The sequence below is a fragment of the Falco rusticolus genome, chromosome 11 (genome assembly GCF_015220075.1).
Source record: "Falco rusticolus isolate bFalRus1 chromosome 11, bFalRus1.pri, whole genome shotgun sequence".
In the NCBI taxonomy this organism is placed as follows: domain Eukaryota; kingdom Metazoa; phylum Chordata; class Aves; order Falconiformes; family Falconidae; genus Falco; species Falco rusticolus.
In genome coordinates, this window is record NC_051197.1 from 2,657,415 (window position 1) to 2,670,673 (window position 13,259).

The 13,259-nt window shown below is 45.3% G+C and overlaps 1 protein-coding gene across 11 annotated transcripts in view; it reads right to left on the bottom strand.

The window, feature by feature from the left end:
- Positions 1 to 13,259, bottom strand: part of RAVER2 (ribonucleoprotein, PTB binding 2) — a 39,504-nt gene that overhangs the window by 18,301 nt on the left and 7,944 nt on the right. For all 11 annotated transcript variants that reach the window (XM_037404301.1, XM_037404297.1, XM_037404295.1 and 8 more), the window contains exons 2-3: positions 10,183 to 10,249; positions 3,414 to 3,883 (exon numbers count right to left, since the gene is read on the bottom strand). In XM_037404301.1, coding sequence (XP_037260198.1) covers positions 3,414 to 3,883; positions 10,183 to 10,249 — 537 coding nt within the window. The remainder of the gene's footprint in view (positions 1 to 3,413; positions 3,884 to 10,182; positions 10,250 to 13,259) is intronic.

The following is a 13,259-nucleotide window of genomic DNA, read 5'->3' on the forward strand; positions in this document are numbered from 1 at the left end:
TTAATGCCAAGAGAAGATGCCAGACTGATTAATCAAGCAGACTGGAAACAGGCTTACATGGAAAACAATGCTCTGTTCCTTTGTTTCCGGAGTTTTTATAGCAGAATGAGCAGATTTAAATCAAACAAAAAAAGAGGGCGAGAAGGGAGGGAATAAAGCTTAGGCAAAAATCTCCAGTCCCAAAATGAACAGAAATGATATACTGAAACTAGCTCTTATGTGGAACAGAGGAAATCTCTAGATTTCACTGGATAAAAATAACCTATTCACAACTATTAGGTCCCACAAACTTACATTAAAAATTGCAATAGAAATCTCAAAGATTTTGAAGAAAAAGAAGGTGGTCAGATCTTTAATGCCACTGTTAAAAGACTGGCCTCTGGGAAGAGCTCTGAAGAACACACATATTTTGATATATAAATACACACACACATATATATATATATGCTATGTATATATATGTGTGTGTGTGTGTGCCTATGGGAGAAACACTGTATTTTATTTTGACATCAGTTTAGCTGTACTGGTAAAGACCTGAAGTACTTGTGAAAAGAATGGTTTGCAGCTATGGCACATATTGCAGTTTCATGCACAGTTAAAAACTCCCTTTACATGGGGAAAGTACAGCTGCCAGTGTTCTCACAAACAGATCAGTATTTTTAAACTTCCCAAGTAAACAGGTACAGAAGAAAAGCCCTCTGTTCCTATCTAGGTAACAGTGGAGACTTCCTTGTGACAATTTAAAGTTGACATAAGAAACGAATGAGCTTTTCTGGTTCGTTTTATTAAGCAAAGGATGAAATATATTCCTATAAGTCCTAGGAAAAGTCATTTTTCTAAGACCCATGTATAAGTATTTGGCTTCAGCTTTTCCTGACACAACATTTCTATTGTAAATAGAGGAGACATCAAAATGGTTAAAAAAAAATGGTACCTTTGGAATAAAATGAAATAAACCAGAGTTTATTTAATGAGTTAATCTAAGATAAAAGATCATATTTACATGATGAAATACTGTGTCAGAGTTACCAGCAGAACTAGGCCATGAAAGCAGCACTGAACAGCTACATTAAAAGGAGCCACGCCAGGAGACGCGCAGAATAGTTTAAAGTGACCCTACCAGGGGGACAATCTAAATGCAGGAGTGGTGTGAAGGCTGGACTGGCCAAGACCAGGAAAAGGAAGGAAGACAGTGGCAGTAGTCACCAAGATGTAAAATAACAAGAGTGAATGAATGTTTTAGTGGTTTTTCTAAAACATGTTCACTCTTCCAGAAGTTTTCCAGACAAAGGCACTTCTCCTAGTTGTTCTCTATTGAAATTCCCTCCACACCGATGTTTCTGCTACCCTGTCCTCTCCTTGTTTCCTCTTATGTCTCTGCCCATCATTTCACACCTCCTTGCTTTTTTCCACACTTTTTGGGGTCTTCTTCCTCCTCCTTTCTTTGTACTTAATTTTTAGGTCACCTCTCTCATAAAACCATAATTAATTAGCACTATTGTGATGAGAATTCATCCACCACCTTCCCTTTTTCATCTACCAAATTTGAACTACTTGTTTACCTACCTCCACCCTCATATCTTCCCTCTCTGGAGGGCTCTGCTTCCCCCGTTAGCTCATGAGGTTCACCTCTATCACTACGTCTGCAAACTAGCACCTCTGCTGCCTCTCCCCGCCACCTCTCGAGGCAGAGCCTCCCTTACCAGTCAGCACCTGCTGGATGCCCAGTGGAAACAAGGCGTGACTGAGAACAAATCACACGTTTATTCTCTGAGAATCACCGAGAATGAACTGTAAGTTACAATAAGTAAACCTATTTTTCTTCTATTATCATACTTCTATGGTCTACCTAATTAGTCTGTTACACAGTGTGCTTATTCAAGTGATAGGTAATATAAGAATGTGTCAAGAATGTTTTCTTGGATATATTTTTGTCTGGGTGCCTATTTCCCAATTCAAAATCATACTGTCTGATTCCTGTATTTTACAGAAATGTATTTAGTGCCATTTACTGATATAATACATACACAGATGCTCCTCACTTACACCAGGTGTGACCCATGTATCATTATGATTTAAGAAGGAAGGTAAAGCTCATTCTTAAGTGCCTCTAACTGCACTGTAGAATACTGTTAGTGAAAACCATCTTTATCAAAGCTTGTTACTCTTTGAACTTCAGAATTTTTGAAGGATGTTGAAAAATTGCTGGGGGAGCCGATAACAGCCTCCAGATTATCTGACAGCTGGAAAAAAACCCTGAAGTAAAAGACTTTAAAAGATCAATCTGTTTAGCTAATTAAATAAAGACTGAACAAGTGACTTGATTAAAGCACTTAATACCTTCTTACAGGAAGAAAATGGTAGGGAGCAAAGGCTCCTCTATTTAGTCATCAGTGAGGTAAAGCTGAAGGCAGATACATTCAACTGAGAAAGACAGAACTGCAAAATAACAAAGGAAGGGCAGTTTCTGTAAAGAGTTTCTTCCAATTTATGCATCTCCTAGTGTATTTGGATCAGGGAAGTACAAGGATGTACTTTAACTAACTACAAATCACTGGGGCTTGAAAAGAGCACTAGCGAAATTGTGATGGCCTGCAGGTGGTCAGACTAGACAGCCTGATGGACCTTCTGGTCTTAAGATACTGGGGATCTCTGGTTACTTATCCCTGAAGCTAATCCCTGAGCAGCCTTCCAAGACACTTAAGAAGAAAAGCCCAACTAACTCAAATCATACCCAACTATGTGACTATGTAGAAAGCTTTCTTTCTACTGTCTGTTTATGCTATGTTGTTCTGCATCACTTCTACAAGCAACATTTTAATCATGGTCTAGTATCTCACAAGCCATGAAGATGAGTAGGAAACCTTTATACTTGCAGAGACTTCTGCACCTGCAAGCTTTCCAAAAGGCTTGTATCACTGTCAAGCCCAGCAACTATGAGATCCCAAGCCTACATCTTCTTCAGTCAGGGAAAAAAACACATTAGATACTTGCAGAGATTTCCTAAATATATTAATTATATATTCTCCTTCATCTAAACTGTTGCACTTGTGGTATTCATATACTATACCTTTCCTTACTGAGCAATAAAACCATGAGCAACATTTACTTTATAAGTTCTCTAAAGTATTTCTAAAATTAGTTTCAATAAAATACATGAGGAGGGGATGTCTTACAAACATCTTATTGGTGCTTCATGGGTGTGGTGTCCTGCAGAATTCCCAGGTAACATAGACCAATCACTGCAAATCCGTATCAATAAATTATTTGTACCACATCATGTATCACAATGCAGATGCATAATCATTTACTACTTAACGTAAAAATAAAAGTATAAACAAGCAGTGAACCATGCAAATACAGAGCTACTTAAATCAGACCTTGATCTTACAGAAGATACAAATTCAACATACCTGACAGAACACAGGTTTATACTTCAGTGAGAAAGCTTGGATCAGTTCTTTTGAATCAGCATAGTCTTTTTGAAATTTATCTACACAAAGGCACTTAGAGTGAATAAGATTTGTGGTCAGCAGGTTCACATCCATCCACTGTGCAAAGAGAGTGCTCTCATCTAACTGTTTCCCCAGAAGTTCCAGTCTTGCCTTTGCAGCAGAGTCCTTCTTCATATATTCCACAAAGCCATAACCCTTTGAATGGCCAGTAACTTCGTTATAGACCAGAAAACACCTCTCGACATTCCCATACGCACGAACAAGTTCTTCAAACTCTTCCAACGTAAATGAAATGGGCAAATTAGTAATGCACAGCAAAGCATCTGTTGGTTGCAGCTGCACGGATATTTCTTTTCCCCGGAGAGAATACTGGTGAAATTTCTGAATTGCATTTTGAGCTTGCTCTCCATTTAACAGAGTAACGAACGCTGTAAGAGACCAAAACAAGTTGTATCACCTACCACAGCTCCTCTCCAGCTACAGAGGTAATTACTATACCTCTCCCTCCCCCTAAAACCCACCAATGTAAGTCACAGGAAGAATAAGACTTTGCGATGTACCCTGAAGATGCAATGGATAGATGGATATGCTGTAATACATATTTTACAATCTAGCATTATCAACTGGACGTCATGAGTAATTAACTCCAAAAGTGATTACAGAAACACAGATACATACAACCTAACTACCTGTAATACAACAAAAAAACTGTATTTGGGAAACAAAAAGAAACTAAATTTTCTACTGAAGTCAACACATTCCTGATTATACTGATTATCTTTGACAACAGCATCAATAAATTCTCACTTCAGGGTTCCTGGACCTTTTTTGGGTTTTCAGTCCATAATGCATTTCACACAATCAGAGGCATACCCTGGATGCGGTCGGCAGGCACCTCTAGAGGTCATCTTGAATAACCTCCTCCTCAAGCAGGGCTACCCAGAGCCGGCTGCACAGGACATCATCCAGGTGGGATCTTAATATCTCAAAGGATGGAGACTCCACCCTCTCTGAAACCTGTAACAGTTCTTGCTGACCCTGTCGTGGTTTAACCCTGCTCGTAATTAAGTACCACACAGCCGCCCCCTCACTCCCCACTCACCCAGAAGGATGGGGAGGAGAATTGGAATGTAAAACTCGAGGGTTGTGATAAGAACAACTTAATAATGAAAACAGAATAAAAATTAAGAGAACAATAACAATAATAATAATAATGATGATGACAATATCACTTATAATGAAAAGGGGGCTGGGGGAGTGCAGGTAAGAATAAAATCCAAAGACAAAAAAAGAAGGAAAACAAGTGATGCAAAATACAGATGCTCACCACCTGCTGACTGATGTTCAGCCAGTCCCCAAGCAAAAAATGGCAGGTCCCAGCCAACCCTGGTCCTGGTTTCAGCTGGGATGGAGTTAGTTTTCTTCTTAGCAGCTGGTGCAGTGCTGTGTTTCGGATTTGGTGTGAGAACAATGTTGATAGCACACTGATATTTTCAGTTGTTGCTGGGTAAAGTTTATACTAAGTTAAGGACTTTTTGGTTTCTTGGGCCCAGCCAGCAAGACGGCTGGAGTGGCACGGGAAACTGGGAGGGGACACAGCCAGGACAGCTGGCCCAGACTAGCCAAAGGGGTATTCCATACCGTATGACATCATGCCGAGTATATAAACTCTGGGGGAAGGAGGAGGAAGGGGGGAACATTTGGCATTATAGTGTTTGTCTTCCCGAGTACCTGTTAGGAGTGATGGAGCCCGGCTTTCCTGGGGATGGCTAAACACCTACCTGCCCATGGGAAGTGGTGAATGAATTCCTTGCTTTGCTTATGCGTGTGGCTTTTGCTTTACCTATTAAAACTGTTCTTATCTCAACCTTTGAGTTTTACATTCCTTTCTGACTCTCACCCCCGATCCCTCTGGGTGAGGGGGAGCAAGCAAGCGGCTGCGTGGTGCTTGGTTGCCGGCCGGGGTTAAACCACAACACACCCCCAAGTTTATGTACCAAGCAGGACTTCCCATGATATGGAACCTCCCTTTGGCTAGTTTGGGCCAGCTGTCCTGGCTGTGTCCCCCTCCCAATATTTTCTGCCCCTCCAGCCCTCTTGCTGGCAAGGCTTGAGAAACTGAAAAGTCCTTGACTTAGTATAAACGTTACCCAGCAACAACTAAAAACAGCAGTGCGCTATCAACATTGTTCTCGCCAGAGCCACACCACAGCACCGCATTAGCTACCAAGAAGGAAATTAACTTTATCCCAGCTGAAACCAGGACACCCTCACAGTGAAAAAGTGTTTCCTGGTGTTCAGAGGGAAACTCCTGTGGTTCAGCTGGCACCTGTTGCCTCATACCCTGTGAACTAAAGAGGATGCAACAGTCTGTAGCGAACCACACAGGTCCGTGTGTTTTCTTCCAGCGCCCAACTGAAGGGCAAGGCACAGGGCAGTGCCAGGCAAACACGCTGGCTCATTTCAGGGACCGACAGACAACTGTCTTGCACTTCACACAACACTGCCAGCCACTCCTGGATGGACGGCTGGGCAGCGGGACACGTCTTCAACGCCAAAGTTGTGAAAGATCACCTTCCAGAAAACTCCACAAACTTCTTTCTTCCAGAATAGCCTTCAAACCCACAAATCTCAGCAAGTACCACCCAAACTCTTCAACAGAGAGCAGAGCGTAGGACGTGCTGCTTTTAACTCTCTTTTAACCTTTGCTGAGCTGCTGTTCTTCACATCCTACAGCTAATTTATTTGCTTCCCCAGCACTACCAACTCTCGTTTTCCATTTCATTTTTATTCTTTGTTTAGTTGTGTCTTCTCATTTGACCACTGGAAAAGCGGGATCACATGGATGCAGCACCAACTCCAGGCACCAGCCTTGGTGATGTCACAGACACATCACAGTGGGGACTGCTCGTGGTTGGCCACCTCACCAAGGGGTCGGTGACACGGCTGCCCCACCTCAGGGCTGTGCTGGCTCAGACCGCCAGACAAGGCAGGTGAGCAACAGCTGCGAGGAGCAGGCACCGAGGGGAGGGCAAGGGGGCTGGGGCTGACCACAGGAATGGAGCGTGACTTCTCTTTTTTTCTCCTGGGAATTACAGCCAGACTCTTGGAAAAGGACACAACAAGAGCACGGCTCCTGTCCCTTCTCAGCTCATCACTCGGCGTGAGAGTTCTCAGCGTTCTACAGGACAGATAAGACAGTCCTGGCTTCTACCCCATCCTGGTTTTTGTGGGAGCCTCCCGACACCATAGGCAAAGGTAGCTTCACAACCCTCTCCCCCGCGTAGCCCAGGACTGGCCACCAGCCCTGGGGATGTCCCGTCCCCTCCATGCCACAGCAGGCAGAACAGCAGCAATGGCCCATGTCATGGTGGCTAAGGGACAGCCTTGGTCCAGGGCAGGTGCTGCCTGGCTGTCTGGGATTCATATGATAGACAGCCTTGGCACAAGGCTGGCCCGGTTCCAGGCAGGGAAGCGAGGGCTGCTCATGGTGATAGAGAGTGGCTGCCGAGGTCCTTGCTTCTCCTGTCCTTGACAGCCACACCCTGGACATGAGCACAAACACACAATAGCACATTCCTGTGGTCTCCCACCTTCTCACTCAGGGAGAGAGCTCTCAACACTGCAAAGGACAGATAAGACAGCCCTGCCCCTCTACACCATCCCGGACTTGCAGAGAGCCCCCCAAAAACATGGGCAAAGGTTGCTCCACAAAATTCTCCCCTAGGGAGCTGAGGGCTGGGACACAAGGCCCTGGCCCAGGACTGGTGGTGTCAGGGTGATGTCACAGGGGGCCAACTGCTTATGCTGGTCAACCGACAGTTGTGCCACCCCCCTTATCTCTACCCCATCCAGGTACCACAGGAAGATCAAAGGTGCCCACTACCATGGATAAAGGCAGCATCAGAAGACCCACCTTATACGTACCCCGTCATCATCCAGCAGCCACCAAGAAGGTGCCCACAGCCATGGGCAAAAATAGGGCTACAGCACCCACCCTGCCTGTATGCCCCCCTGCTCCCACGGGCAGCTCAAAGGCACCTGCAGCCGGGGACAAAGGGACCTCCGCAGCAGCCAGCACCTCTCTACCATGTCCGGGTCCCACAGGAAAACAGAACCAACATGCAGCCGTGGAGAAGCGGACCCCTGCAACACGCACGCTGTCTGCACCGTGTCTTCGTCCCACAGCCAACAAGAAGGTGCCCGCAGCCATGGGCAAAACAAGGGCTACAGCACCCACCCTGCCTGTATGCCCCCCTGCTCCCACGGGCAGCTCAAAGGCACCCGCAGCCGGGGACAAAGGGACCTCCGCAGCAGCCAGCACCTCTCTACCATGTCCGGATCCCACAGGAAAACAGAACCAACATGCAGCCGTGGAGAAGCGGACCCCTGCAACACGCACGCTGTCTGCACCGTGTCTTCGTCCCACAGCCAACAAGAAGGTGCCCGCAGCCATGGGCAAAACGAGGGCTACAGCACCCACCCTGCCTGTATGCTCCCCTGCTCCCACGGGCAGCTCAAAGGCACCCGCAGCCGGGGACAAAGGGACCTCCGCAGCAGCCAGCACCTCTCTACCATGTCCGGGTCCCACAGGAAAACAGAACCAACATGCAGCCGTGGAGAAGCGGACCCCTGCAACACGCACGCTGTCTGCACCGTGTCTTCATCCCACAGCCAACAAGAAGGTGCCCGCAGCCATGGGCAAAACGAGGGCTACAGCACCCACCCTGCCTGTATGCCCCCCTGCTCCCACGGGCAGCTCAAAGGCACCTGCAGCCGGGGACAAAGGGACCTCCGCAGCAGCCAGCACCTCTCTACCATGTCCGGGTCCCACAGGAAAACAGAACCAATATGCAGCCGTGGAGAAGCGGACCCCTGCAACACGCACGCTGTCTGCACCGTGTCTTCGTCCCACAGCCAACAAGAAGGTGCCCGCAGCCATGGGCAAAACGAGGGCTACAGCACCCACCCTGCCTGTATGCCCCCCTGCTCCCACGGGCAGCTCAAAGGCACCCGCAGCCGGGGACAAAGGGACCTCCGCAGCAGCCAGCACCTCTCTACCATGTCCGGGTCCCACAGGAAAACAGAACCAACATGCAGCCGTGGAGAAGCGGACCCCTGCAACACGCACGCTGTCTGCACCGTGTCTTCGTCCCACAGCCAACAAGAAGGTGCCCGCAGCCATGGGCAAAACGAGGGCTACAGCACCCACCCTGCCTGTATGCCCCCCTGCTCCCATGGGCAGCTCAAAAGTGCCCACACCTACGGACAATGGGAGCACCACAAAACCTGCTGCATCTGTACCCTGTCATCCTACAGACAGCCAGAAATTGCCCACGGCCATGGGCAAAGGCAGAGCTCGAGCACCCACTGTATCCTCACCACATACAGCTCCCACAGGCAGCTCAAAGGGGCCCGCAGCCGAGGACAAAGGGAGAGCTGCAAAACCCAGTGTTTCTCTACTCCATCCAGCTCCCACAGGCAGCTCGAAAAGTGGCTGCAGCCATGGACAACGGGACCACCAAAACAACCATGGTATTTGTACCCCGCTCTCATCCAACAGCCAACAGGGAGGTGCCCACAGCCATGGGCAAAGAGGGCGCCGCACCACCTACCCGACTGACACCCTTTCCAGTTCCCACAGGCAGCTCAAAGGTGCCTGCAGGACTGGACATCGGAGCTGTGCAGCACCCACCATGCCTCTCTACCATGTCATGGTCCCACAAGCAGCTGGAAGGAACACGATGCCACAGACAAGGGGACCTCTGCAACAGCCACGGTAGCTGTACCCTGTCATCATCCAACAGGCAGCAAGAAGTATACGCAAGAGCAAATGTAGTTCTAGCTTTAATCATTCTTCTCTTATTCCTTCCAAGTATTTTCAGATACTTGTCTTTATACTGAACAGAGGCATTCATTCTCAGTGTTCAGCAGTACCTCATAGACAAGCTGGCCTTATTCCAACTTCAATACATTTTTAAGATAATTGGACAGTAAAGTACAAAGTTTTGCTCCTTAAGAGGCAGGTGCCAAGAAACACCATTATCTTCACGGAATCCTGACAGAATTCTGTTACATACACCGCTTTAGTATTTTTCCTGAAAACCAAGGTTGCCTGAGGAGATGGTCCAGGCTGCAGGACCTATGGCAATTTGGAAGGACAGCAACACACAGAGAATTATTTGTCCATTTCTGTACCTCACAAGCACTAGGAATTCGTCAATTCCCTATTTAGGGAATTAAGTTGTAAATGAACTTGAGTGGACCAAAGTAATTCAGGACATTTCCTTCAAAGACTTAAGTATTCCTTTAATAAACCGCTACTGGCTTCATTACCCAACACAAATACATCTGGAGCTAGGTTCATCTTCCTCCAATCCTGTCATAGGCACATGTTGTTTGTCCTAAGAGACGTCTCAGGACTAGTTTTTCAAAGGGAATCAGACAGTTGAGGTTAGCTTTGTCCCAGAGAGTCGCTCCCTAAGGGAACACATGAGAGAGATACCATAGTGGGATGACCTACTGCTGGCTGGTATCAGTAAGGCTTCCAACTTTCCATTGGCTTCAGTAGAAGGTGACAATCTATGCAGCTAAAAAACATCCCAGAGGGACAGTCAAGCTGTATGACAGCAGAGAATTTGATGACTTCACACACTGCAGATGATCTTCCTCACTAGTTTCACCACACAACTGAAATGGTTGACACTGGCAGATTTGAAGTTCTTACCTGTTCTTTTATTTCTGTCCACATAACAGTACTTGATTTCATAATCTTTAAATAAGTCATGGATTTCCTAAAAGAGAAAGAAACGTCAGATGAGTAATTCACCAGAGCAAATAAGGCCAGAAATTAATAAAAAAAAAAAAAAAAAAGCAAAACACAACCAAGAATGTTTCAAATAAACAGAAAATTTGACCATAGAAACACTATCAAATATTTGTTTTTAAAAGAGTCGGTTACAATACTGCAGCAATGTTTTTATCTCATGTAAAAAATAGGCTTACTGGATTTGATTATTTTACTTCTCATTATATAAAGTCACGTAAGCACAACAGGGTGTCCTGTTGACTGTCTTTTGACAAAGATGAGTAACATCACAGTTCATAAAGTAGCAAAACCCCTACAATTTCTCCAAAGGACTGCCAACATATTTAAAATAACATACAGACAAGAAGTACTGGCAACATCACATCATGCAGTTTACTGAGGGCAATGCTGTCATAAAACACAACAGTTGCTTTAGTTGCCTGTAAATGCTTTAAAATATTCTCAGTCTTTTAATAATGAATATTCTGTCAACCAGAAGATAATCGTGCACAGAACACCCCCTGGAAAGTATCCTCTATCAACTATGCACAGACGGTCAACGAAGAATCAATCCCAAGCATTACTTACTCGCGCTAATTCACAGGGAGACAGCAGGGGTGTGGGAGGGGTGGGGTAGGAGCAAGCCTAAGAGGTTTGTACCCATTTGCTATAGCTATTCCCAGTAAGAGCAAGGTGTATGCACATGCCCCACAAAACCATGAACGATTATCAGTTCAGTGGTGAGAATACAAAGATGAACTTTAATCATCCCCAAGAGGAAACCATGAGTAGCAACCTGTGTACATGTATTCTTTCAGTTGGATCAATCTCATACACAACAGCAAAAGACCATTTGAATAAGCAAAATAATCAACCAGCTTTCTCTGAAAGTTTAATTGCAGACAATTGCCAGTAGCCCAGCCTACTTGCCACTTTGTTAATTCGATATATATAGTCTAAAGGTTAATTGGGTTCTCTGTGACTGGTATCAGGTGTATACCTTTTAGTCAAGTGAGCACCAATCTCTAGTTCCACTAGTTAACAGCTGTCAAATACTACATTAATAAAATATGGCAGCGTTTCTCAAGCTACCAGACATCCTCTATCAGATGTGATAAGGATGTGGTTTCTAAAAAGCTAAATATGCCAGGCACAATTCAAAGATTCGAGCCAGGTAGGCGACTGGACATCTCTTTGACATAAATTAGATGGTAGTTTCTTGTCAGTCATGAGAGACCGGGAAGACACCTTCTGCACAGTTTTGTACAGCTCAGCTGTATTGTGCCACTGAAAACTCCAAAGAAGTTATTTCTGTCCCACTTAGAAAAAGAGGGATATATTTACCTTTTTTATTTCTTGCATGATTTTACAAGAAAAACACTGGAAATTTTATATGATCACTAAGTAGCAGGCAATACTATTTCAAACTGCTCTGAACACTCTTTTGAAAGTCATCTGTGAATCACATGATTTCACATGATTTCCCATTAACTGTTTGAAACTTTAATTGAAAGAGAAAATAGATAGTACTGAGCATATTTTTGTGAGGTAATTATAAGGTCTCATGTGAAAAATGATGAGGACATAAGAAAGATTTAAAATGAAAACCTAAATTAAGTAATTTTAGTAAAGATTTTAACACCAGCTTCCACAGGTTGTTGCAAACACTGCCAAGTTTTTGTGCAACAGGATCTTGCTGGAAGGTGCTTATTCTTGTGCTCCCATGGTCCCTGTGGCAGGGCCGAGACCTTACCTGCAGAGCTGGGTTTGTGTAGTATTGCAGTGAAAGCATTTGTCACGTAAAGACCATTCTGGATAATTTACAAAAATAAAACACACCATGACGACCCTTAAGCAAATGTATACTCCTTCAAACTAAACAGATAAGTAAATATGCGCGTACATTAGACTAAGACTCTTCATAGTATTTTCAGAATTACTAAGACAGCTTTTGAACTCAGGCACTTCTCCAAACTTTACCTTCAACATCTTGCAACACTTGGTTGTTAGAAAAGAACCAACACTATTACCATTTTAATGTTGTTAACAGTTTCTGTTCCCCACAGCTCAGAGCAGAACCGTCAGGGAAAGCAATAAGAACACTTTTATCTGCTCCTCCTAACCAGGTTCGGCTGCGCACCACCAAACATCGTGCACCACCAGCACTGAACGCAAACACAGTTGGTCCCTTTGGTGTAAGCAGTTAGCCGGTACTTGGGCCAGGAAGGAGTGTTTACTCTAGGAAGAGAAATGGGTCATCCAAGTCAGGTATATTCTCTGGTGCGAACCTATCAACTTGCAAGGAATGTAAGCAGAGGGCTGTTTCCCTGAGCACAGCAGAAACAGCCAGCCACAGGTCGTTCCCGGTTCCTGACCTTCCAATTGCCTGCCCCCCCCCCAGCCCAGCCATGCCAGCCCTCTCCTCACATCAGGGCCTACCGCCACCACCACACGCACCCACAGAGAAGCCGTTAGCCCCTACCCACACTCTGTGGCAGGAAAACCTTTTGCCCTCCCCAGGTTAGCCTTACCATGGCATCACCTTGTGCTGGGCAGCCATGCAAGAACGGCAAAGCAAGAGCTCACCATTTCTTATCCCATGAGGTTTAGCAATGCGGTAGTACTAAACCCAGCGATGGCACCACACACAAGCACTGGTTGCCATCCCCAGTGCCACCACTTTGCCCATGCTCACAATATTCACATTCAAACCATCTGTTGACCAAGCCTGGCCACTGTTAGCATTTTTTCCACATAACGTTCATGAAGTTGCTTCTCCTAAAGGATTGTTTTCCTCTTTTATAATAGAATGAATCTATTAGTCTAAAAACAAGTGACCAACAATCACCACAATAATCACGATTTAACTGCATCATACAAAGTCTAAACATAATGGCAACATCCACTAACGTGCTGGAGGTCTAGATGGCATGAGTGTCACACTGAACATCAGGCTAGATGATAGTATTTCGACAACAAAAGTTTTGAGCAGTTAT